Raw genomic sequence first — 20,910 nt, 5'->3', positions numbered from 1 at the left:
CACAGGAACCACTGAAAGGGGCCACATCAGAGAGCCTTGCAGAGCCATGTCCTGCCTCACACAGCAGTTGGGATTTTCTGGAGTTAGAAATCCAGCTATTTCCTTTGAGGTGTTTGTGGCTGTCAGTATTGTCACTCTTTGTGCTCCTGAACATGTCCTTGGCTGCAGGCTGCCCATGGATCCCTGTGCACACATCTCTCTTGTGGGGGTATTGAAGGTGGTGCAGCCCAGCTTTATCAGTTTGACCTGAAATCAACTGCATACTGTCACACCAGATAGATCAACAGCAAGAGAGCAAAATATTTAATGATTAAGTAGGTGATAAGGTCAGGCTTGCAGTAGCTAGACTGCAAATACAGCAACAGCAAAACAAACGCAAGCAAGCGCAGCAGCAGAGGCTTCCTTGTCACAGAGCACTCCCTGAGCTGAGCCCAGGAGCTGGAGCTGGGCCTGCGCTACAGCCCCTGAACAAGTGCAACACCAGCACAAGTAGAAGGCGCAGAATCACTGTGAGAGATCTGCCTTTAGTCGTGTGAACTGAAGCTAGTGAGGAGAGTCAGTGTCTTGGCCAGAGGCTGCTGTACTTTGTCATCCCTTCATATTCTTTCTCCTTTCTTTCCTTCCATTTGCACACAGCTCAGCTTTAAACAACAGTAATTTTAGTTTTATGCCCCATTTTCAGTTGAATGGACAATGCTGTCCCTATTCATCACAACACCCCTGGTAATTGTGACTGAAGTTTGGAATTAGGAGTCTGTGGATGATAGTTCACCCTGCAGTCAGTGCAGAGAGTGAGAAATGTCAACCTTATGGCAGCTGATTCATCCCCTGAAGGATCCTTTCTCTCTGTGGAGGGTAGAGAAGATCTACAGAGCAAGTACAGCCCCTGAGGTGCAGGTGGGGCAGGGAGCAGGGGCTGAGCCTCTCCCAGCTCTGTGCTGGAGTGTGGCAGTCCCTGCCCAGCCCCAGCTCCACTGCCCTGCCCCAGGCTGGTATCGCTTCACGCTGATTCAGAAACTCTTCCCTTGCCATGGCTGCTCATTTTCTGCCAGGTTAGGGATCTAAGATGGCCCAATAAGGGATTGGACAAGTGCCAGAGCCAGCATGAAGCCAGGAGAGGTGAGGGAGTGGTAGAAATGCCTTTCTTAGGCATTTCTGCGGAAGCAGAAAGCTGCTCAATTGGCCCCATCATAAATGGGCTGTTCAGCATGAAGTGCCTGGTGTGAGGTGGAAAGAACCCATTTCCCAAAGCACTTAGATGTTTTCTGATAACTGTCCCGTGCCTGGGTCTTGGCATCAGCCCGTGTTACACCCTTGTGTCTGGGACTCTGTAATAAAGATAAGGCAGGTTGTATGGCACAATGGAAGCTCAGTCTGAGGCTCAGCTGAGCAACCATCCTGAGGAGATTTCCAGATCCTTTGAGTGTCTCTTGTCTCCAGCTGGGCCACTTATAATCAGCTCTGCTCTAGGGCTTGGACTTTGGGCTGAGAAATTCCCCATAGAGGCTGCTAGGGGAGAGCTCTGATGGATTACATCTACAGAGGAGGTCTGAAGGCGTTTCACTCTTTCAAACTGCCCTGAAAACAGCATCTCTGATGTGCTGTTCCAGGAATGAATCACTGTTTCTGAGAGCAGAACTCAGAGCTGTCTGAAGGGTTTGCATTATACAGACATTGCAAGAGCTGTTGGAGAGGATGTCATGAATGAGAGAAAATAAAATAACAGTGCCTGGTGTTCTCTTTCCCCTAAAGCTCAGGGACAGCTTTCCCCCACTGTAACTAGATTTGCTTTAATGCTTGAAGTGTTCACTACTCTAATGCTGTGTTGTTTGATCATTCACAGGGCACAGCACAAATCAGGTGAGGCATGGGAGTCAAGGTAAAGCCAACATCAGCAGTGAGATCCAGGTCTGACTTCTCCACTCCTGGAGGAGGCTGGAAAACAAATTTGCGGAGCAAGCCCGAAAAGAAGAGGAACAGCTCCATTCTGGCCAGTCCTTCACCAAGGCAAGCCCTTCGCCCTGAAAACAGCCAGGGGAGAAGTTAATGGTCAGCACAGTAACTGTTAGTGTTGATGTCTGAGACCTTCTAAACAGGAGGTACAGTCTGGAGGAGCAGGCTGCTGAGGTAGGAGATTTTCCCTCCCTTCTCTCTGTGTATTCGAGTGCTACTGATTTGGTCTCAAACTACACAGAAGTCTGTAAATGTATGAAATTGTTCAGTGACTATGAGTAAATCCATGTCTCCCATCTCTCCCTAAGAAGAGGTGGTTACCTACAGCAATGGTGGATATGAGAAATGACCAGAAATCCTTTACCCTCTGTTCTGTGTCCCTGGCTTTCATACTTTCCTGAAACCAGGGAGAACTGCCATTAGCCTTGCACCCACACCCCTCTTACCTATGGAGAATGGAATAAATGCTTCTCTCCTAATGAAATTCCCATTGGCATCAAGGAAATGGGAAGGGTTGAACTGATCCGGGGTTTTCCAGTGTAACTCATCATTCAGAGCAGAGGTCAGCAGCGGAATAATCTCAGTACCCTGAAAGGGATCAAAGAAACTCATGGAACAGGAGATCACTCCCTTACACAAGCCAGGCTGTGTTCTTTTTCCTAATGTGAAGAGGCAAATAAGACATGACAGATAGAACTGGGGAATGTTTCTCTGCCCCATCGTGGCTCTGTCTGTTTTCAGTAACTGCTGTTTTATTTTTTGGACCACAAAACATTCCTTTCTTACAGAGTCAGATCTTCCAACAAAGGTGCTGGGGTAGAGGTCCCACATTTGACATAAAAGATTCAAACTAGAGTGATTTAATTAAGTCTCTGGTTAATCATGATTCAAACAACTGTACCAGACCACAATCCATTGTATGTTTATAGTAATTATCCTGGATCTAAGACAAAGGGTCACAGCACATATTAAACCATGCATCACCATGTCTTTAGTTATTTATGTGTTTCTTCATCTGCTTTAAAGAAAGCTGTGAGTAATCTGTGCAGCCCAAGCTGCCAGCCTCAGAGCTCACCTTAGGAATCACGTAGCCTCGGAAATTCACATTTCTGGGAGTCGATCTGGATACGCCCATGGGGACAATATTGGCAAACCTTTGTATTTCGTGTATTACTGCTTCCGTGTAAGGCATTTTTTTCCTGTCCTCCAACTTAGGCAGCTCTCCTGGTTCAATGACATGGTTCATTTCTTCCTGAATCTTTCCTTGGAGGGAGGAAAGGATTAAGAAGCTGATAACAATCTCATCTTGCAACTGAAATGGCTACCAGTTTGGCAGAGATGAGGAAAAGGGAAAGCTGTAAATATCTGGGAAGGGCAGAAGTGGGTAAGTCAGGGCATGGTGGGGTTCCTTCAGGTTTGTTGTTGAGCTAAGGCAGCTTGAATGGAGTCACTACAGTCCATCTCATGCCTGACTTTCACTACACACCTTTGTTACCCCATAACCTCCAACAGAAACCAGATCAGAATCAGCTCCTGAGGGGACCTTTAGTGACGTAAGCCCATTGCCTGCAGGTGAATTACCAGGAGGGAGCTTTACTGTGTCTGTAGGCTGCTCCTCAGCCTCTCCCACTTGGCTGGGCTGGTTTATTGCAATCCAGCTGAATAAAATTCCTTTGTAAAGTCAACGCTTGCTATCTCAGAGCACTGAGAATAATTACTCTAGGCAACAGTGAATGAGTTCCACTCCCTTCCACAACCAAAGCCTTAAGCATGCAACAATAAATTGCACAAGAGATGTGTCCTCCTTACTCTGAATTTCTGGGTATTTCATCATCAGCAGTAGCCCCCAGCGCACAGTTGTGGATGTGGTCTCAGTCCCAGCAGCAAAGAGGTCCAGGGTTGAAAACATCAGGTTTCCATTGCTGAATGCAGTGTGTGGTTTCTTTGACTCCTTCAAAACATGGGGATAATACAGCAAATAATACCCATATGTGACTGCGTTGCCACCATTTTTATCTGCATTTTAGCCTTCTGTGACTTTATATGTGCTGGAAAACTGAATATTTAGTCTTTTAGCATTAGGGCCTATGCTGTGTGGAATTTTTCTGTCCCCAAGCATATGTGTAACCCCCAAGTCTAAATATTAGAAAAAATTCAAATGAATTAGAATTTATTTACTGCAACACAGTTCATCACAGGACCATTCTTGCAGGAAGGTTTGGGATGATCTCCTCCTTATGTGTGTTGAGTGGGAATTTATTTCCCCCTCGTGGGATATCTCAATAACTGAAACCCTTTAACCAGCAGCTCCAGTGGGGCCATGAGCGAATCCAGCACAGCTCAGTGTGTGATATATTCTTTGATATATTCTGCTCACTGCACTTCTTCTGTTTCCACTCACAGCCAGTCCCTGACAGATGGCCAGTCCTAAGGGCTAGCTAAGTCACAGCTAAGGGAAGGGAACAGAAAGGCACTCAGCTTTAAAGGGACTCAGCTTTAAAGCACCTGTTTTTGCTTCACCAGAAAGGCATCGACAAAGCCTGTTAAGTCATTTTCATTAAGCTCCTCTTTGTGTTCCTGGAAGAGCTTCTGGAGAAAAGCATTCAATTCAAGGATATTTTGTAGCACAGTCTTGGAAGCTCCAGACAGAAATCCAAGGGATGGGTAGAAGTTATATAACTGCAAGACAAGTTTTACTGTTAATTGGCATTTTTGAACAAATACTGGTGTCTCAAATCACACTGCTGGTCTCTTGTCCTATGCCCCGATATTTGAGGCTGTAATTCCCCCCTTCTACAGTCCAAGGAGCTCTGGATTTCTGCAGAAATAGAATGTTCCTTCTGTAATTCAAGGAGGCAGGTTTGGGATTGTGCTTCTGCTCTTCAAAGAGGGTAAAGTTGTTCCTTTTGTGAAGAGTTTGGATTTTTTATTTTTACTAATAAGTTTGACAAAGTGGAGGAGCCTGGGAATCTGTGCATTGCAGATACAGAACCACAGATGTGTTCTGTACAGGCTGACTGGCTGATAATGTTCTTTTTCTCAAGAAGAGATATGTGGGAGGCCAGAAGAACAAATGCTGAAACTGGATATTCCCCAAAATCCATAAAATTTTGCTCTTACCTGCACCATAGGGGAGCCCAACAGCTTAGTATTTTGATTTATCAGCTTCAGCAAAGTTAGAAATACTGGATCATCATATTCAAACCTCTCTCCAAACAATATAGAGCAGATGACATTGGATACAGCATTGTTGAGTATCATTTTTGTATCAAATGGTTTCCCTGTATTTCAAGCAATGAAAACAAATGACAAAATGACTATGCTCGTTTCAGTCTGGTTTCCTATGGAAATGTAGTCCTGAGCTCCCAAAGAAAATTCATTCCCCACCCAGAATTCATAGCAGGGAATTTTGTTTCAGTGTTTTAAGGCCTTGGTTCAATAACCTAATGCACTTTATGCTGAACTTTAACCACGAGATACCATTTGCTCAGAGTTAAACTTTCATTAATCTTTATTGTTCTGCTAGACCTGTTCTCTGTCTCTGGATGAAAGACTTGACACTCACCATGATAGGATTCAAAATATTTGATAAGGGAATTTACTTCCTCCAGGATTCGGACCTCAAGGGTTCTCTTTCCCATTCCAAAGTCTCTCAGTGTGGACAAGGTAAATCTTCTCATAGTTTTCCACATCTCTCCATGGCTGAATGCTATGCCTAAAATAAAGGTGTAACATCCTTATGGCACCTGTGGTTCATAAATTTTCTTCCACACTGGTGCCTCCTAAGATCACAGGAAGTGATCTGTAAGAGGACAGTACTCTCTGCTGTGAGGATGGAATGAACAAAGACAAAACTTATCCAAGCAAAAGGTCAGTTACCATTTCCTTGTGTCATTTTTCTAAATATGGGTATTTCTGCCCTCTCTCCAAACTCTTCAGCATGATTTAATAGGGCATCCTTGATGGTTTCATATCCAGCCAGTACCACGACCTTCCGGGGTCCAAAATGCACCGTGAAGACGCTGCCATAGATCTTGGAGAGCTGTCAAGGTAAATAAATATGTTCATTCAAAGCCAGATCTGGACTCAAACACTACTACTGGCCACTCTAGGTGGTTTCTAGACCAAAAGGAGCCTCCCAGCCCTGCCTGATGTCTCCAGGTGCTGCTGTAATTCAAGCAGTGAGCAGCAGCTATCGATTGCCAGCATCTCTGCTTGCACCCTGTTTGCACAACAAGGTGTCTGCTATCACTGCTCCTATCAGGGGAGTCAATAAAGTGCCACTGCATTCCTGTGGTGTTCTGCAGTAGCAGGCCAGCAATACCACCTTGGGAGGCTGGCTAGAGAATGCTGCTGCAGGCAGGCCTGTTTGTTGTAGTGCTGGTGACCTGAGGCAAGCAGGCATGCACACACCTTTGAGGCTGAAGCCACAAACACTGCAAAAACAAGGCCAGACAATAACTCTTTCTTCCAGGACAGCACTTGTCTCTAATTATGGCAAGGTGGGTAGTGTTGCAGTCATTATGGAATTATTTGCTGGCCACCAGAAACTTGAATCCCACTAGGAAGCATATTCTGGTAGATAATGTCACAGGAGTGGTAGGCATTTATAGCAAATTAAAAATGAATCATCTGTTAACCTGAAAGGTGGCTTTGACAAGCTAATCATTCACTTGGTATTTTAGGCTTCATTTGAACACACTACAAGCCATCCCCTCCAAATGTCTTCTTGTTTCTGATGTGCCTGGCTTACCATTTTCTATGCATTAGATAGATTCCACAAATTGAATTTCAGATTAGAAGCAGCTCCTGTTATTACACCAGACAAATTGAATTTGTTTTCATCAAGCAGTGGTTAGACAGCTTGGGAGATAACATTAGCACTGGTTCTTCCATCCCTGGCAGCTCACAGAGCATGTGGCAGAGCCAGGGGCAGGGAATCACAGCTGCCTCTGAGCCTTCCTTTGGCCATCTCCTTGCATTAGTGCTTCTTGGCAGCCCCTCTGGTTTTACTCAGCAGCACAAGTATTGGATGTGGCAGGCCTGAAAGCCCAAATAAAGCTTCTTGGTAGATTATGGGAAATTAGTCTGGTGCTGTCACGTGACGTTTGTATCATGAAATCCCCCAGTACTGCCAAAAATAGTTCATAAATAGTTTCATACTGACATCCTCAAACATACCCAGGAGCTCAGAACCAGAAGCCCATCAGAACTGATCTCTACACAACCCTCTGCCCCATAAATCAAGGCAGATGAGCACTGTGTGCCTGCTGTAGGAATTCTGTGCTTTGGCAGCACAGGGTGCCCTTCCTTCCACAGCTAACAGGAGGATTGCAGTGTCTGCACTGCCCTCCCACTGCACAGGCTCAAGGGGCTGAAGGAGTTCTCTGGGGACCAGCTTCCCCCCATCATAGTGTCCAGTAAGCAGCACACACACAGGGCATGAAACAGGTCCCTCACAGCACCTCAACTGTCTCTACAGCAACCAGATAAAATCTGAATTCCCACTGAATTGTCTCCAGGTCCCTGTGGGAACACAGCAGACACTTTCTGAAACAAACATTGCCCCTGGCTTTTTAATATTTAAGTGGGGTTTTTTTTTCTCTCTCTCTTTTAGAAATATAAGTATCCATGGAGCTGTGTAAGAAAAAGCAATTTGATTAGCTAGACATGTAAAATCCATGCATCGAGTCCTCAACCATCCTGGGCAGTGTGTGCATGGGGAGGGCTGGGGAGGCAAAGTTCTGCTGTGCATTGCAGAGATGTAATTAGTTTTGGAAAAAAAGTTTGTCCCTCTGCTGTGGGGATGATGCCTTTTCTTGCTCCATCCCTTCCATCCACCCGTCCTTCCTAGAGGTCTGGTGGCAGGGAGACATCTCTTGATGGCAGCAGCCTGGCCCAACTCAAGTATTTTACCTGCAGCCTTTGAAGGGCTCAAAACGCCAACAGTTTGGAGTAGATTGTGAAGGGTGGGAGGTCTACACTTGAGTGTGTATAAAGAAAGGAGTGTATGGTTTATATTCATATATATAAATACAAGAGTTTGTGTGTGTGTGTGTGTGTGTGTGTGTGTGTGTGTGTGCACCTCTGAAGGTAAAGTTGTTCTGCCTGTGTGCCACATATCTCATTGCTGCCCTCCACACAAAGCAAATACAACCACATCTCTGTTTCCCCAGCTGCATTTCTCATTGCAGGAATTGCACATTTGGCCCCTGCCTGCTCGCTCAGCCCCTACCTCTGTCAGCGACTGGAACGGCTTTTTCAGGTCCACCACGTTCAGGTTCCCAATCAGAGGAAGAGGTCGTGGCCCAGGGGGCAAATTGCAAACTGATTTCTTGGAGCTGGAGAGAAAGTAAAAGAGAGCAAAGAGCCCTGCTGCCAAACAGAGCAGCGAGCTGGAGCCCAGGTACTGCAGGAGACTCTGCACAGCCATGTCCAAAGGCAGCTGAGGGTATGAGCACCTTGGGGTCCCTTTATAGCCCTTCTGTCATTGCCTGAACACACCTTCTGGGGAAGAGGCTTTACACAGAGAAAAGGGCTCTGCAGACTTGTTTACATCCACTCAGACCAGATGTACTCCATTTTCCTGCCAGATGAAACACCCTCTTTTATTCTGAACCATGGATTATCATAATCCAGAGCTCTTATTTCACCTACAACACTGGGACGAGGTGTTTGTTTTCCAGTGAATATCTGTGTTATGGGCATGTGGTTCTCTATGTGATTTCAGGGTCAGAACTCAAGGACAGGAGCCATGCTGGATGCTGTCACTGTGCCAGGTCACAGGACTCAGCTGGACCCCTGGTGATGCAATGGAGGAAGCAGGGCACAGGAGGGAAAGCCCACAACAATGCACAGCCCAGGGTGTACCTGGCAAGCAAGCCCTTGGGGAGGACATGGAGAAGCTGGAATGGTGGGATGAAGATGGGCTAATTCAGGATTGCTGACAGGAGCAGATCTATTTACAGGTGACAGCTCTGATTCTTTTTGCTTTCCTGCCACCCCACTAAAATCACCTCCTTGAGCAAATCAGTGGTTTTTATTACTAGCATTGTTACTGTCTTTGTCCCAAGAATCCCCTACCAGCAATCCCAAAATGTCAGTCACTATTGGGCAGTTTAGTGCCCAGAGAATTGTGTGCCTGGATGGCCAAGCCTGCCTCAGCAACTGGTGATGACTCCCTCTGTTTATGAACAGCTGCATGCCATCCTCTAGGAGAAACTGTCCCCTGCAGGCAATCCTGCCTAGATTGGGAAAGAGATCCTGAATCCTGTTAACCTGGGAGGAGCCAGGATCAGGCTGCAGCTGGCCAGGCAGAGGATGGAGGTGCCAGGCAGGAGGAGCACATGGCAGCTGTTCTGGCCCTGCAGGTACTGAGTCATGTCCCAAGCCCAAGCAAGAGCCCACGTGCCCAGGTGACAGCTCCAAGAGCCACCCCCACCCTCTGCATCCTTGGGGGGTGACAACAAAGCAGAAGTGACCAAGAACAGGAAGCCACTTGTAGAAATGGTGGCTCTGGGGGAAGGGGCTGATTTGATGCTCTATCCCATATTCTCCAGTGGGGATATTTTACTCCCCAGTTGCAGATTCTGGCAGATTACTGGGCTGTGCTGCTGTTCAACCCTTTAGAAATCATTAGTTTAATAATTCTGTTGCTAGAATTCTCCAAGGCTCCCAGGTACAGGCTACACTGATGGGAAAATGATGATTATTTATTAATAATAATAAAAGTACATTAGCCAAAGGCAAGGGGAATCAATAAACTCTAACTAGATTGACATGAAAAAGCTGCCTGGAGATCAGTCTGCTCTCCAAGGCTTGTTACCAGGAGAGGAGTTTTTCACAAGAGGGAACTCCCCTGTGCAGAAGAGGACCAGGCAGAGTGGGCAAAGAAAGGAGGGCACTGGATGGTCACATCCATCTCAGGATTTGCTGCACAGCTGAGAGGTCTTGGCCTGCACCCTCCTCTCCCAGACATTTCCAAGAATATCCTGTTCTGCCAGATTCTTCTCTGAGCAAATGGTGTGACTACTGGGACTCCTGAGACTTTATAATATGCAGTAAGAGGGAAGGAAAAAAGCCCTGCATGGGGCCAGTTGGGTACCAAAGGAGGAAATCTGTTGCTGTTTACATAGAGCTCTGTTGGAGCAGAGCTGACTGCTGCCAGAGCAAGAAAAATCACCTTCCCTAAGCCTTCAGTCTGTGGGGACAGTATATGGTGAGACCCTTCCTCAAGCAGTGAGCCCATGGACTTGCAGCCTGCTGGATTGAAGCCCTGTGAGAAAGGAGGGAGGAGCTCTCCAGAGGGAGGGAATCTTTGCAGCTTTAGAATAGACCAAATGTGATGCCCTCAGCCCCACTCCTTCCTCACACCCCTCAGCTTCCAGGGTGCAATCCTGAACACAGCCTGCAGCCACAGGCTTGCAGCTGAGGATCCCACACAGCACTGGGGGAAAACGTTCCTCCCAGCTCACATCTTTGTCTTTCTAGCAGCCCAAGGCAGAACTCCCTTCAAGTGAGCAGAGTTTGTGGGCACAGCTCAGGGCACTCATCAGTTCCTCCTGGACAATGAGCCTGCACTTAAACACCACAGTAACCCTGTGTGCTCATCTGGAGAAGGTCACATCACCTCCTCATGGCACACAGGTGAACAGAGCTACAGTAACTGTAGGATAATGCAGGGAAAGGATTGTTATAAGGCCATAATTCAATCAATGACTGCTGATAACATCATAAACCAGCAGAGTGAGCACCAAGTGCCTGTGTGCCTTGCAAGGCTCTGCCACTGCTTTACAGCCCCCAGAGATGCCTATCAGCCCATGCATTGTTATCAGGGACATTTAAAGCCTGAGCACACCCTATTAAACATTAACATTTTTAAAGACCCAGATGTGTTAAAACTCAGGCTGCTCCTCACTAATGGATTTTGCTTGCCTTGACAAATGCCCGTGCAAAAAGAAATCAAAAGCTTTCCGACTCTGACCTCTTTCAATTTTTCATCACTATTGCATTGTTTTACTGGATTACACCCACCTCTTCCCACCCTGCAAATCTGTGTTTCTACAGGATCACTACAGGGTAGTGATCAGTACCTCAGCTGTTCACTTTGCTCATTTTTATGATTCCTTAATTTCTTTTCATTCATCTGTCAAATCAGTGTGGGCTGCAAATCTACTCTGGGAAGAAAGACTCTGAAAAAATATTTTTTAAAATCTTTATTTCATGGCAATTTTTTTTTAAAAAAGAGATTTTTGGGTTGATTTTTTTTCCATGTTCTGAGTTGAAAGATTATATGTGATGAGTCTGGTCATTAGGACAAGGAAAAAAAATAAAATCTGTGCATGAGATTAGTGCATTTTCCCTGTGCAGAGCCAAAGGTGAGAGTATTTCCCACTTTATTTTATATACTAACATTTCTTGATTTAAATGCTATCATTTTCCAAATGTTAAGTATTTACCATTCTTGGGAACTTTGTTGCTTTTAAAAGCCTCCTTCTTGGACTGAATATATGCCATTCCTTCATGAGTCTCACCCAGTGAGAAAACACATAGGAAATCCTTGGCTTTGGTGCTGGTAATGTACTTTTTAATATGCATATCTACAAAAATATTTGCAGTAAAATCCCTTGTAATTGTAGCTAGAACCATGATCTTCCAGATCTACATTTACCCCAAGTCAAGGCAGCCTGAACTGGGAGGTGAGTATTGAGTAGGTTGGGTTATGAAGAGATGATTTTTCAAAATACAGCTGATAAATCAAATGCCTCAACACAGCTCCAAGGATTTTCTGTTCTGGGTCTCTGGCTTCTGTCTCTCAACAACATATTGCAGAAATTGTGTTAATCCAAGAGAAATTTGAGGCATATCATGAAGGGTGATTAGCTGATATGTACAGAAGGAGAGTCCCACATCTTCCTTTTGGGCCCCTCTCTTGGTGCAGGTGGAGACGTGGATTTAGATGGACCAGAATTGCAATGAGCAAGGTTTGTTTCACCTCTCAGTGCAGAGTTGCTATTTCTACAACATTCCTCTCTAAACTGATGAGGCTCAGTAATAACAGAAAATGAGCTATCACTCTGTACATCTATATGGAGCACATAACATATTAAGGCCCTGACCTTATTGGCATGAAACTACAATTTCCCTGTAAGTGCAAAACAATAATATTTCATTAATCATCTGCAACAGAAATCCCCATTCCCCAGACTATTCTGGCAATATTCTGCATTTTTGCTTGTCTAGGAACCTGAATTGAAAGGGAGAAAAATGGTTTACAACAGCCTGTGGCAGTGATGGAGCAAGAGCCTTATGTAAGAGCTGGCGGCGTGCTCGGCTCGCGGAGGTGAGGCAGCAATGAGTGATCCTGGAAGGATGTTTCTCTGAGGTGTGTTCTCTCCTGGCCTGGGAACAGCAATCTCAAGGGCACAAATTCCAGCATCTGAATGTGCTTGGTCTTGTTCAGCTCATTAATTTCCTACAGCTATCCCAAGTCAAGCTATGAAATCCCCTAGTGCTTTACTCCGAGCCTTTCATGGCTTGTCAATAAATTATTTTCCAATTAAGTACCTGATAATTTGAGTCTGCAGGCTCTTAGAGGAGGCAGCGTGGTGACAGAGAGAAAATAATGGAAGTCATGGATGTTTCCCTGCCTGTAAAATGAATAAAGGTTCTTCTCTGAAGTGTTACTCAATTTGGTGCTTCCAAAAAGTAATGGTGAGTGTGTAATAACTCCTTCTGAGGAGATGTTCGTCCAGCTGATGGATAAACACCACTTGTGGAGTGAGTTTTCAGCACTACCTGACAACACTGGAAAAGAACAGTTTTAATTGTTACTTCAGTCCATAATTAATGATGAAAGGTCTGATTCAAGCAAAGGATTTTTATTTCTTTTTTAGTCTATCAAGCTGTGTAACTTGAAAAGGGAAGAGCCAAGATCTTCCCTAGTTTGGGAAATCTTCTAATTCAAGGATTTTAATTTTTGGCAAGGGCTCAGGACTCCATGCTAAAGATACTGTGAAACACCACGAATTATTTAATCTCTCTTGTACAATGAGCACCCTTTTGCTGAAGCAGCTATTTCAGATTTCCCTGATGCAGTCAAAGTCTCTTGCTCCTTTGAAAGATAATATGTGAAAAGCATTTAATTCTCTTAGTTTGTGGCACTGCTCTTTGTAGCTCTGTTTTTGTTTAGTCCTTTTGGAACTGGTTAGTTTAATCCACAAATGAGGTTTTTACCTTCACAATGATTATCTAATGGGGGTTTTATTTGATCTCCTTGGGAAAAATTGATCCTAAGTTGCTGGAGCACGTGTATTAGACTGTATGAGAACCTGTACCTTTAAAGGAAATTCTAGAAGGTACAACTGGCATTTGCAATAAAAATATTAAGTAATCATAACCAAACACCTGCTACGATACCTGACCTGAGTTTGAGTATCTACATCATTTAAGACTCCAAAGAAAAACCCTGAGTTAATGAATAGGTAAAAAAAAAAAAAAGACATAATATACCAAGTTGATGTAGCCTTTGCAGAGAATCATAGAATGATTTAGGTTGGAAAAGACCTTTAAGATCATTGAGCCCAACTGTTCCCCCAGTGCTGCCACTTAAGTCATGTCCCCAAGTGCCACATCTACCTGGCTTTTAAATACCTCCAGGGATGGGAGCTCCACCACTGCCCTGGGCAGCCTGTGGCAATGCTTGGGAAGTGAATTTTCCTCATATCCACACTGACACCCAGCTGGGTGTCCTCTACAACCTTACTGAGGGTGCCCCCCATCCCATCACCCAGATCCCTGGTAAAGGTGTTAAACAGAACTGGAAGGGGTTGGTGCTCTCTGCCTGGGAATAATTCCACTGTGGGGGTCTCTGCACATCTTTTTCCTTTGCCTTCTTCCTTCATCACATGGGAAATCAGCAAGTTGGCCACTGTGACAGAAAGGAAGGAATGTAATTTGGGCAGTTTGCTAAAATCAAGTGCCTTGACACGTCAGTTAAATGTGTTCAGATAAACCAAAGTTACTTCCCTGCTGCTCAGTTGTCTGAAATCTGGGAGACAGTTTGCTGCATTTATTTATGAAAGGGGAGCATCTCCCTTTTCCCTTTAAGTGTTATAACAAAGTCAAGTGGAAAAGTGCTATTTACTGTATAATAAAACCCATCTATTGTTCATAGCCCTGAAAACCTAATAATAAAACCTTCTATTTCAAGCTGTGCAAACCAGTTGCTTATGTAATAGAACATGGTGTAATTTTCCATTTACAATTTCAATACTGTAATAAGAAAGCAATCAAAGCATAAACAAAAGACACTTTAAATGGAGCTGCAGTTAATATTTCTATAATGGCTGTCCTTAAAAATTGAAGCTATTTCATTTCTTTTTTTCCCGGCTTTGAATTCTTCCTGCTTAGCTCAGTCATTTAAGTAAAAGAAAATCAACTTAAGAAAGATAAAATACTGTCTTAAACCAATTGCAGCTATGGGCAAAGAAGAAAAAACGTCAGTGTAATCCACGGTTAACTTGGTGAGTTAAATTAAAGCGATTTCTCATCCTCCTTTCAGAAGGAGACTGTGAATCTGCAGAGTTTGAGCAGTAAACCTGCAGGCAAAAGGGGTGTTTTTGTTTGTTGTACATCTTGAGGATCTGGAAGTTCACCATTTCTCCAGCTTCTGCCAGCACCCCCTTCGTTTTACTGCTGTCTCCCACCATTTATGCCACATGATGGGAACCCATGTGCTTGTAGGAGTAATAAAATAAAATAAAAATAACTCAGTGCTGTCCCTAGGGTTTGTGCACAACCTAAACCACGAGGATTGATGAGAGATGAGGAACCACATGGGTGGTTGAGCAGAATGGGGACAGCCCATCCAGAATCCTGCTGGGTTTCTGTGGAAGTTCATCCTGCCTTCCTGCCAGAGCCATCCCCAGGGCTCTGGGATCACACACCAGCCACAGCTGGGCCCAGAAAATGGACTTTTAGCTCAGGACCCAGAGCTCGGCAGGGACAGGTGAGGAATTTATTCTTGGGGCAGAAGGGAAGGAGGAGCCTGGTCTCAGCCCTGCCCAGAAAAGGGAAAGATTGGACAAGGCTGGATCCTGCGTGAAGTGATTTGGGGACATCGGGCTCCAAGTTTGGCTCTTTCCTCTTCCATGTCCCAATGCACAAATGCCAAGGACAGACCGTTTTTCCGGGCCCCTCCACAGGCCGGCAGCCCCCGACCATCAACAGCAGCCGTTCACAAGAACGAATGACAGAATCACAGAATCCCAGAGCATCCTGAGCCAGGAGGGACCCACAGGGACCCCAAAGCGCTGCGCAGGACAAGCCAGAACTGGGTTGCATTCAGAGGGGAGTTGCACTGGGAGCGTTCAGAGGGGAATGAGGACGGTGACACGGGGTTTGTGAGGAGGAATCGGTTCATTTCGCAGAGGCTGTGGGAGCCCCGGGCGCAGCGGCGCTCCCGCACCGGGCCCGGCCCAACATGGCGGCCGGCGCCGTCTCCATGGCGACGCGCACAGCGCTCTGGTTTCCATAGCAACACCCACGCCGTTTCCATGGCGCGCGGCCCCGCCCGCTGCGGGCGGCCGCGGTCACGTGATCCCGCTCGATGCGCTCGGCGCGCGGCTCCCCCCGGCGGCGGGAACGAGCGGGAGAGGGAGCGCCGAGTGACCGGGAGTGACCGCAGGGACCGGGCCCGCCGCGTCCCCACTCCCGGCACCGCCATGTCCACCGCCATGAACTTCAGCAGCAAGAGCTTCACGCCGCGGCCGCCGGACAAGGGCGCGTTCCCGCTGGATCACTTCGGTGCGGTAGCGCGGCCTAGCGCCGGGCCTGCTCCGCGGGCCCCAGGCCGGCCCCGGGCGCGGCGGTAGCGCGGCCCTCGGTGTGTGTGTGGGAGTGTGTGTGTGTGTGTGTGTGTGTGTGTGTGTGTGTGTTACAGGGCCCTCGCTCTGTGTGTGTGTGTGTGTGTGTGTGTGTGTGTGTGTGTTTGTTACAGGGCCCTCGCTCTGTGTGTGTGTGTGTGTCTCTGTGTGTTTGTGTGTGTGTGTGTTGCAGGGCCCTCGCTGTGTGTGTGTGTGTGTGTGTGTGTGTGTGTGTGTGTGTGTTTGTTACAGGGCCCTCGCTCTGTGTGTGTGTGTGTGTGTGTGTGTGTGTTTGTTACAGGGCCCTCGCTCTGTGTGTGTGTGTGTGTGTGTGTGTTTGTTACAGGGCCCTCGCTGTGTGTGTGTGTGTGTGTGTGTGTGTGTGTGTGTGTGTGTTTGTTACAGGGCCCTCGCTCTGTGTGTGTGTGTGTGTCTCTGTGTGTTTGTGTGTGTGTGTGTTTGTTACAGGGCCCTCGCTCTGTGTGTGTGTGTGTGTGTCTCTGTGTGTTTGTGTGTGTGTGTGTTACAGGGCCCTCGCTCTGTGTGTGTGTGTGTGTGTGTGTGTGTGTTACAGGGCCCTCGCTCTGTGTGTGTGTTCCAGGGGAGTGCAGCGCCTTCAAGGAGCGTTTCATGGAGTGCCTCCGGCAGAGCGGCTACGAGAGCTCGGCGTGCCGGCAGAGCGCCATGGCCTACCTGGAGTGCCGCATGGACAGGCGAGTGCCCGGCACGGCGGGGACAGTAACTCCTGTGTGCTCATCTGGAGAAGGTCACATCACCTTCTCCAATTACAATTATTACTACAAAACTACAATTATTGCTATTAGAATAATCCACCCTATTTTACAGAGTTTTTTTCGCCAAGATGCAAAACTCCAGCCATCAAACGGTGTAGCCAAGATTGTAATTTGGTTAGCTAAATCCCTTAGGTTTTGTAGCTGTTTATGAATAGGAGCAGAATGGTCAAATAAGTTCATACAACATAATCCTTCAAAATCTTCACAGCCATGCCCATGTGCTAGTAAAAGAAAGTCAGTGGCAGCTCTGTTTTGTAAAGTGGCATGTCTGATCACCTCTTCATCTGTCACCAAATCACTGATCACAGTAAATGATCACTGCTAATTTACTTCCTTGCTGAGCCAACACCCCAACTCGAGACCCAGGCAGCTTCCACCTTGCACAGTGGACAGTGTGAAGCTTTTTATTTTTGTTTTCAGCTGTGGTTACAAGTTAAACTTTTAACTTGTAGCCTGTACTTTGCTCACCCTCTGCATGGCCTGCTCAATAAGAGCTGACAGTGTTCAAAATGCCTACAAGTGTTGTGTGTAACTCAACAAAGAATTATCACAGCAGTGGTATTTTTCTTGCATACATTAATGCAATTGAGTCTTAATTAATGCTAGGTTCAAGTGGAAATAATTGGGCCTGTTAGCTCCTTAGAAATATGTTTAAAGCAGGTAAGTTAAAAGTTTTTGTAGTCAGTTCAGGTGAAGAAAGTGTTGGTGATTGGTTTTCCAGGGATGTTTCCATTCATGCATTGCTTTGCAATGCTTTCTGTACAAGGGTGAGTCAGGGAACTTTGAAAAATGCACATATTTCTCTGTATCTAGGGAAAGTACATTGCAAATCAAAAACTAGTGTGAAAATCACTACAGCAATGTCTAGTGGCAGCACAAAGGCTGTTCTAAACCAGATTCGCTTGAAAGTGTAAATGGCATTGGTAGAATTTTAGGAAGCTCTTATGCAATGTGTTAATTAAAAATAACCAGTTTCTTTTTATTATTTCTTTTTATTATTATGTAACTCTTACTCAGTACCTAAAATGGGAAAACAACACATTTAATTAGAAAACCACTATAAGGGGGAAAAATAATTGCTGAGTTCTGCTTTCCTTAAACTGAATTTTCTGAGGTGTTGTCAAACAGCAGGCACTCTGTATAGATGTCTTGGATCTGTTTAGGGCACATAATAGTAATGAAATAGAAAATGCTGCTGTTCTCTAACCAAGAGAGAGGCTGTGTTCTCTAAAATGTGTTTTGTTGTTTTCTTCTTTTCTACTTAGGCAACTTATGGCTAATGAACCACTGGAAAAATTGGGATTTAAAGACCTGATAAATGAGAAACCAGAAGAAAAACCTAAGAAGTCGTGATGAAGACAGACAACTTTGCCCCTCATGAAGGGAAAGCAGGAACTCTGAATGTAGTACATATTGTACATTTTGTTCATATTGCAATAGGAAGTGTTTCCTGAAAGAACCTTTTTTCCAAAGTTTAATTGTCCTAAAATAAGATTTTTCTTTAAATGAGCAAAAGTACTGCCTTTGTCTGCTTTGCTCAAGTATTTCTTAACTTCTTTGTTTTAATTTCTCTAGAGGCAAAACAGTTACAGCCAAAGTGTTCTCCCTGTCTCTGTAAGAACAGTGAAGGCTTGTTTTAAGAGGACAAAAACCCAAACCAAACAATCCTTTATTGTGTAGGTCTTGAACTACTGATTAATCTTCTGTGGGCAGTACTGATGTGCTCACAGCAGTTACTTGCCAGGTGGAAATAAAGCTGTTGTACTTTAAAATTGATTTTTTTAAAATACTGGCATTAGTCCCCATGCCTGGGGTGGTCTCACCCTGCTATGGAACACATTGGGTCCTGTGGGGGTACTTGAGGCAGTGTTTTTTTTCAGTCATTTCATCTTCCATCATTGTTGGGAGAGTGTTTCTAGTTCCAGACACCAGTCAGGGAGTGATTCTGCTTTTATTTACCATGCCAGCAGTGTTCACCTAATTTTTTCATAATTTAACTGGGAACAGTGGTATTTCTCTTGCATGTTCTAATGCAGCTGAAGTCTTTCTTAACTAATGTTGAGTTCAAGCAGAAATAATTTGGCCTCCTAGCCCCTAGAAATGTGTTTCAAGCAGGCAATAAATGTGTAAATCTTCTGGATGTGTTTCCCACTGTGTGTTCTGCCTTGTTATCCCTGCTGCTTTTGGTTTTGTTTTTAACCCAGTGGATCATTTCTCTGTGTACCTGGCTCTCTCTGCCAAGGCAGTTCCCTGAGGCTTCCCCCTTTATCTGGTGTCCCCTCTCTGACTGATCTCACCTCCCCTGCTGGCTGCTTTTGTTTCTGCCTCTCTCCTGTGCATCTGCTCATACCAAATTCCAGGGAAGGGTGAAAAAACATTTTGTGCTCTCCATACTGATCACTGGGGCTGAGATTTGAATTGTTGCTCTGTCTAATCTGATGGAACAGAATGCACATAGCTCAGAGCAGGTTCCTGTTTGAAAAGGACATTTGCCTGCTGCTGAATATTTTTATTCCACTTCATTCTACTGTTCAAATTATATCTTTTGGTGAGATTAGTACATTTATAGGAAAGAAAGCAGAGATTCTATTGCTGCAACAGATACTAAAAGACATTATATTAAACCACTGAATAAGAGCTTTCTTTTAGTGATACCAAGTTGAAATTAAAATAATCTCCAGCATCTTCAGGAGAAAGAAATCAAATTTCATGCTTCTATGCTCCCTGAATATTATAAGGCAAAGTGAATTCCTGGTAGGTCTGAAAGAAGCCACCAGTGGTGGGGGAGTAATCTGGGCTGTTACCAGTGGCAGTTTCGTTTTTTGGCTGTTACTCTGCACTGCTGTTTTGGCCAAGCAGTTCCTTCACCAGTTCCATCTGTGTTTCCCTGGGACATTGATGCCAGCCCTGTCCTCCGAGTTGTTACAAAGTTTTTGAGGTGCTGAGTGATTGCCACCCTCAAAAGGCTGTGGGGGTGAGAGGTTTGCACCTTTCACCAGCCCAGAGATCTCACCTCATCCTGTCCAGATCCATGGGCACAGCTCATGCTGCTTCCCAGCAGTGAGTCAGCTGCTGTGCCCTCGTGGCAGGACAGGACAGCTGGGAGTGGAGAGCTGAAAATTCAGGGAATAGGCAGAGGCACTTCTGGCCTGGCTGTAAGCATTGGCTTCAGAAAAGGACGTGTTCAGTGGAGCTTTAAGGGAAGCTCAGAGCTGCTGGGGACATCAGACATTGAGATCTGATGCAGCTGAGAAGTGCTGGGAAAAAAGCCATTAGTGCCAGACCTGGGGTCAAAGTTTTCCCAGCTTGATCAGGGGGACAAGTCCCTGCAGCACTGGACTCACCTGGGAGAGTTCCCAGAATATTCTTCAATTAATTTCTGCCAACAAACAAATCATTAATTAAATCCTTCCACTTGAAACTTCTTTATTTTAGTATTGCTGGTGGCATCTAGGTTTTACTCCTTTAAACTGACAGTGGGGTACAAACCAAATGGAAACAGGTTCATAGCCAACTTTCCTGTGCCCAGGTCGAGGAGGAACCTCTCCAGGAGCCTGTCACCACGCTGGGAAAAATCTGTATTCTGTAAAATGTGTGTTCTGGAAACGCTGGGCTGAGGTGTGTGTGCTCCAGGGGAGGCACTTTGTCAGGGCCACTGATTTCTAGGTGGAGCTGTTCGGAGCTGATGAGCTGCTGTGCTCTGGGAGTGCATCAATCTTCCAATGAGGAGCCTGCCAGGTGCTGCCCGTGCCGTGAGGCTCCACCTGCTGACAGATCCTGCAACCTGGAGACAGGCAGAGCATCGGGAATCAGCTGGGACTGACGCCAGCCTGGGTGTAAGTGCACAGGTGTGCAAGGGATAGCCCGAAGCAGGAGGAAGTGGTGACTGTGTTACTGAAGATCCATGTGAGCTGTTACCATCGCAACAGAAATCAATAAGCCAGGGAGGTGCAATTGTCTTTTCTGTGGCTTTCCTGCAGCAAAGGCTCATTCACACCCTAATGAGGCACCCAGCTGCTTGGGATCCGTCCCAGGGAGTCCCTGGAGGGCTCTGCATCAGCAGAGCTTTGCCCACACATTCTTTGCTCAGATTAAAATCCACTCAAGCACAAAGAGCTTAACCTTGATCCCAGCAGTTATTTACAGAGAGAACATTGCTGCAAGTTAACCATCCTTACCTCTTCCTGGGAAACCTTGAGCTCTAGGTGTATCTCTCCAAACAACTACAGTGACCTGCAGAACCAGGAAGAAAGGGTTTAATAAACATTCCCAGAGCTCTGGGTGTGCTTTCACTGAAA

General features: G+C 45.7%; 2 protein-coding genes and 1 long non-coding RNA gene across 4 annotated transcripts; 2 read left to right on the top strand and 1 right to left on the bottom strand.

Annotated features, from left to right (window-relative positions):
• Positions 1 to 1,833: 1,833 nt before the first annotated feature.
• Positions 1,834 to 8,386, bottom strand: LOC136563472 (cytochrome P450 2K4-like). Of its 2 annotated transcripts, none has more exons than XM_066560869.1 (9): positions 8,189 to 8,386; positions 5,833 to 5,995; positions 5,519 to 5,668; positions 5,074 to 5,234; positions 4,459 to 4,632; positions 3,763 to 3,904; positions 3,029 to 3,216; positions 2,400 to 2,541; positions 1,834 to 2,021 (listed from the first exon to the last, which is right to left on the bottom strand). In XM_066560869.1, the coding sequence occupies exons 1-9, from the start codon at positions 8,384 to 8,386 to the stop codon at positions 1,834 to 1,836; spliced, it is 1,506 nt and encodes a 501-aa protein (XP_066416966.1). The 2 variants fall into 2 exon arrangements, with proteins under 2 accessions (XP_066416966.1, XP_066416967.1); XM_066560870.1 differs by having other exon boundaries at positions 3,763 to 3,901.
• Positions 5,510 to 14,163, top strand: LOC136563474 (uncharacterized). The gene is made up of 5 exons (XR_010784626.1): positions 5,510 to 5,619; positions 5,893 to 6,003; positions 8,148 to 8,359; positions 8,684 to 8,921; positions 12,196 to 14,163. It is a non-coding gene; the product is annotated as an uncharacterized lncRNA (long non-coding RNA).
• A 1,403-nt stretch (positions 14,164 to 15,566) lies between these two features.
• COX19 (cytochrome c oxidase assembly factor COX19) lies at positions 15,567 to 18,748 on the top strand. Its single transcript, XM_066561129.1, has 3 exons — positions 15,567 to 15,759; positions 16,420 to 16,531; positions 17,878 to 18,748. The coding sequence occupies exons 1-3, from the start codon at positions 15,678 to 15,680 to the stop codon at positions 17,963 to 17,965; spliced, it is 282 nt and encodes a 93-aa protein (XP_066417226.1). The 5' UTR covers positions 15,567 to 15,677; the 3' UTR covers positions 17,966 to 18,748.
• Positions 18,749 to 20,910: the final 2,162 nt, after the last annotated feature.

The sequence above is a fragment of the Molothrus aeneus genome, chromosome 16, assembly GCF_037042795.1.
Source record: "Molothrus aeneus isolate 106 chromosome 16, BPBGC_Maene_1.0, whole genome shotgun sequence".
Taxonomy (NCBI): Eukaryota; Metazoa; Chordata; class Aves; order Passeriformes; family Icteridae; genus Molothrus; species Molothrus aeneus.
This window is presented reverse-complemented; position numbering and strand designations above follow the sequence as displayed.

What these genes read in the sequence shown, in the direction of transcription:
- LOC136563472 (XM_066560869.1), bottom strand. Translation starts at nt 8,386, where the DNA reads ATGGCTGTGCAGAGTCTCCTGCAGTACCTGGGCTCCAGCTCGCTGCTC. An exon ending in GAAATACCCAGAAATTCAGA is followed by an intron (nt 3,217 to 3,762) that starts GTAAGGAGGACA and finishes CCTCCCTCCAAG; the next exon opens with GAAAGATTCAGGAAGAAATG. An exon ending in GAGGCTACGTGATTCCTAAG is followed by an intron (nt 2,542 to 3,028) that starts GTGAGCTCTGAG and finishes GATCCCTTTCAG; the next exon opens with GGTACTGAGATTATTCCGCT.
- COX19 (XM_066561129.1), top strand. Translation starts at nt 15,678, where the DNA reads ATGTCCACCGCCATGAACTTCAGCAGCAAGAGCTTCACGCCGCGGCCG. An exon ending in GTTCCCGCTGGATCACTTCG is followed by an intron (nt 15,760 to 16,419) that starts GTGCGGTAGCGC and finishes TGTGTGTTCCAG; the next exon opens with GGGAGTGCAGCGCCTTCAAG. An exon ending in CTGGAGTGCCGCATGGACAG is followed by an intron (nt 16,532 to 17,877) that starts GCGAGTGCCCGG and finishes TTTTCTACTTAG; the next exon opens with GCAACTTATGGCTAATGAAC.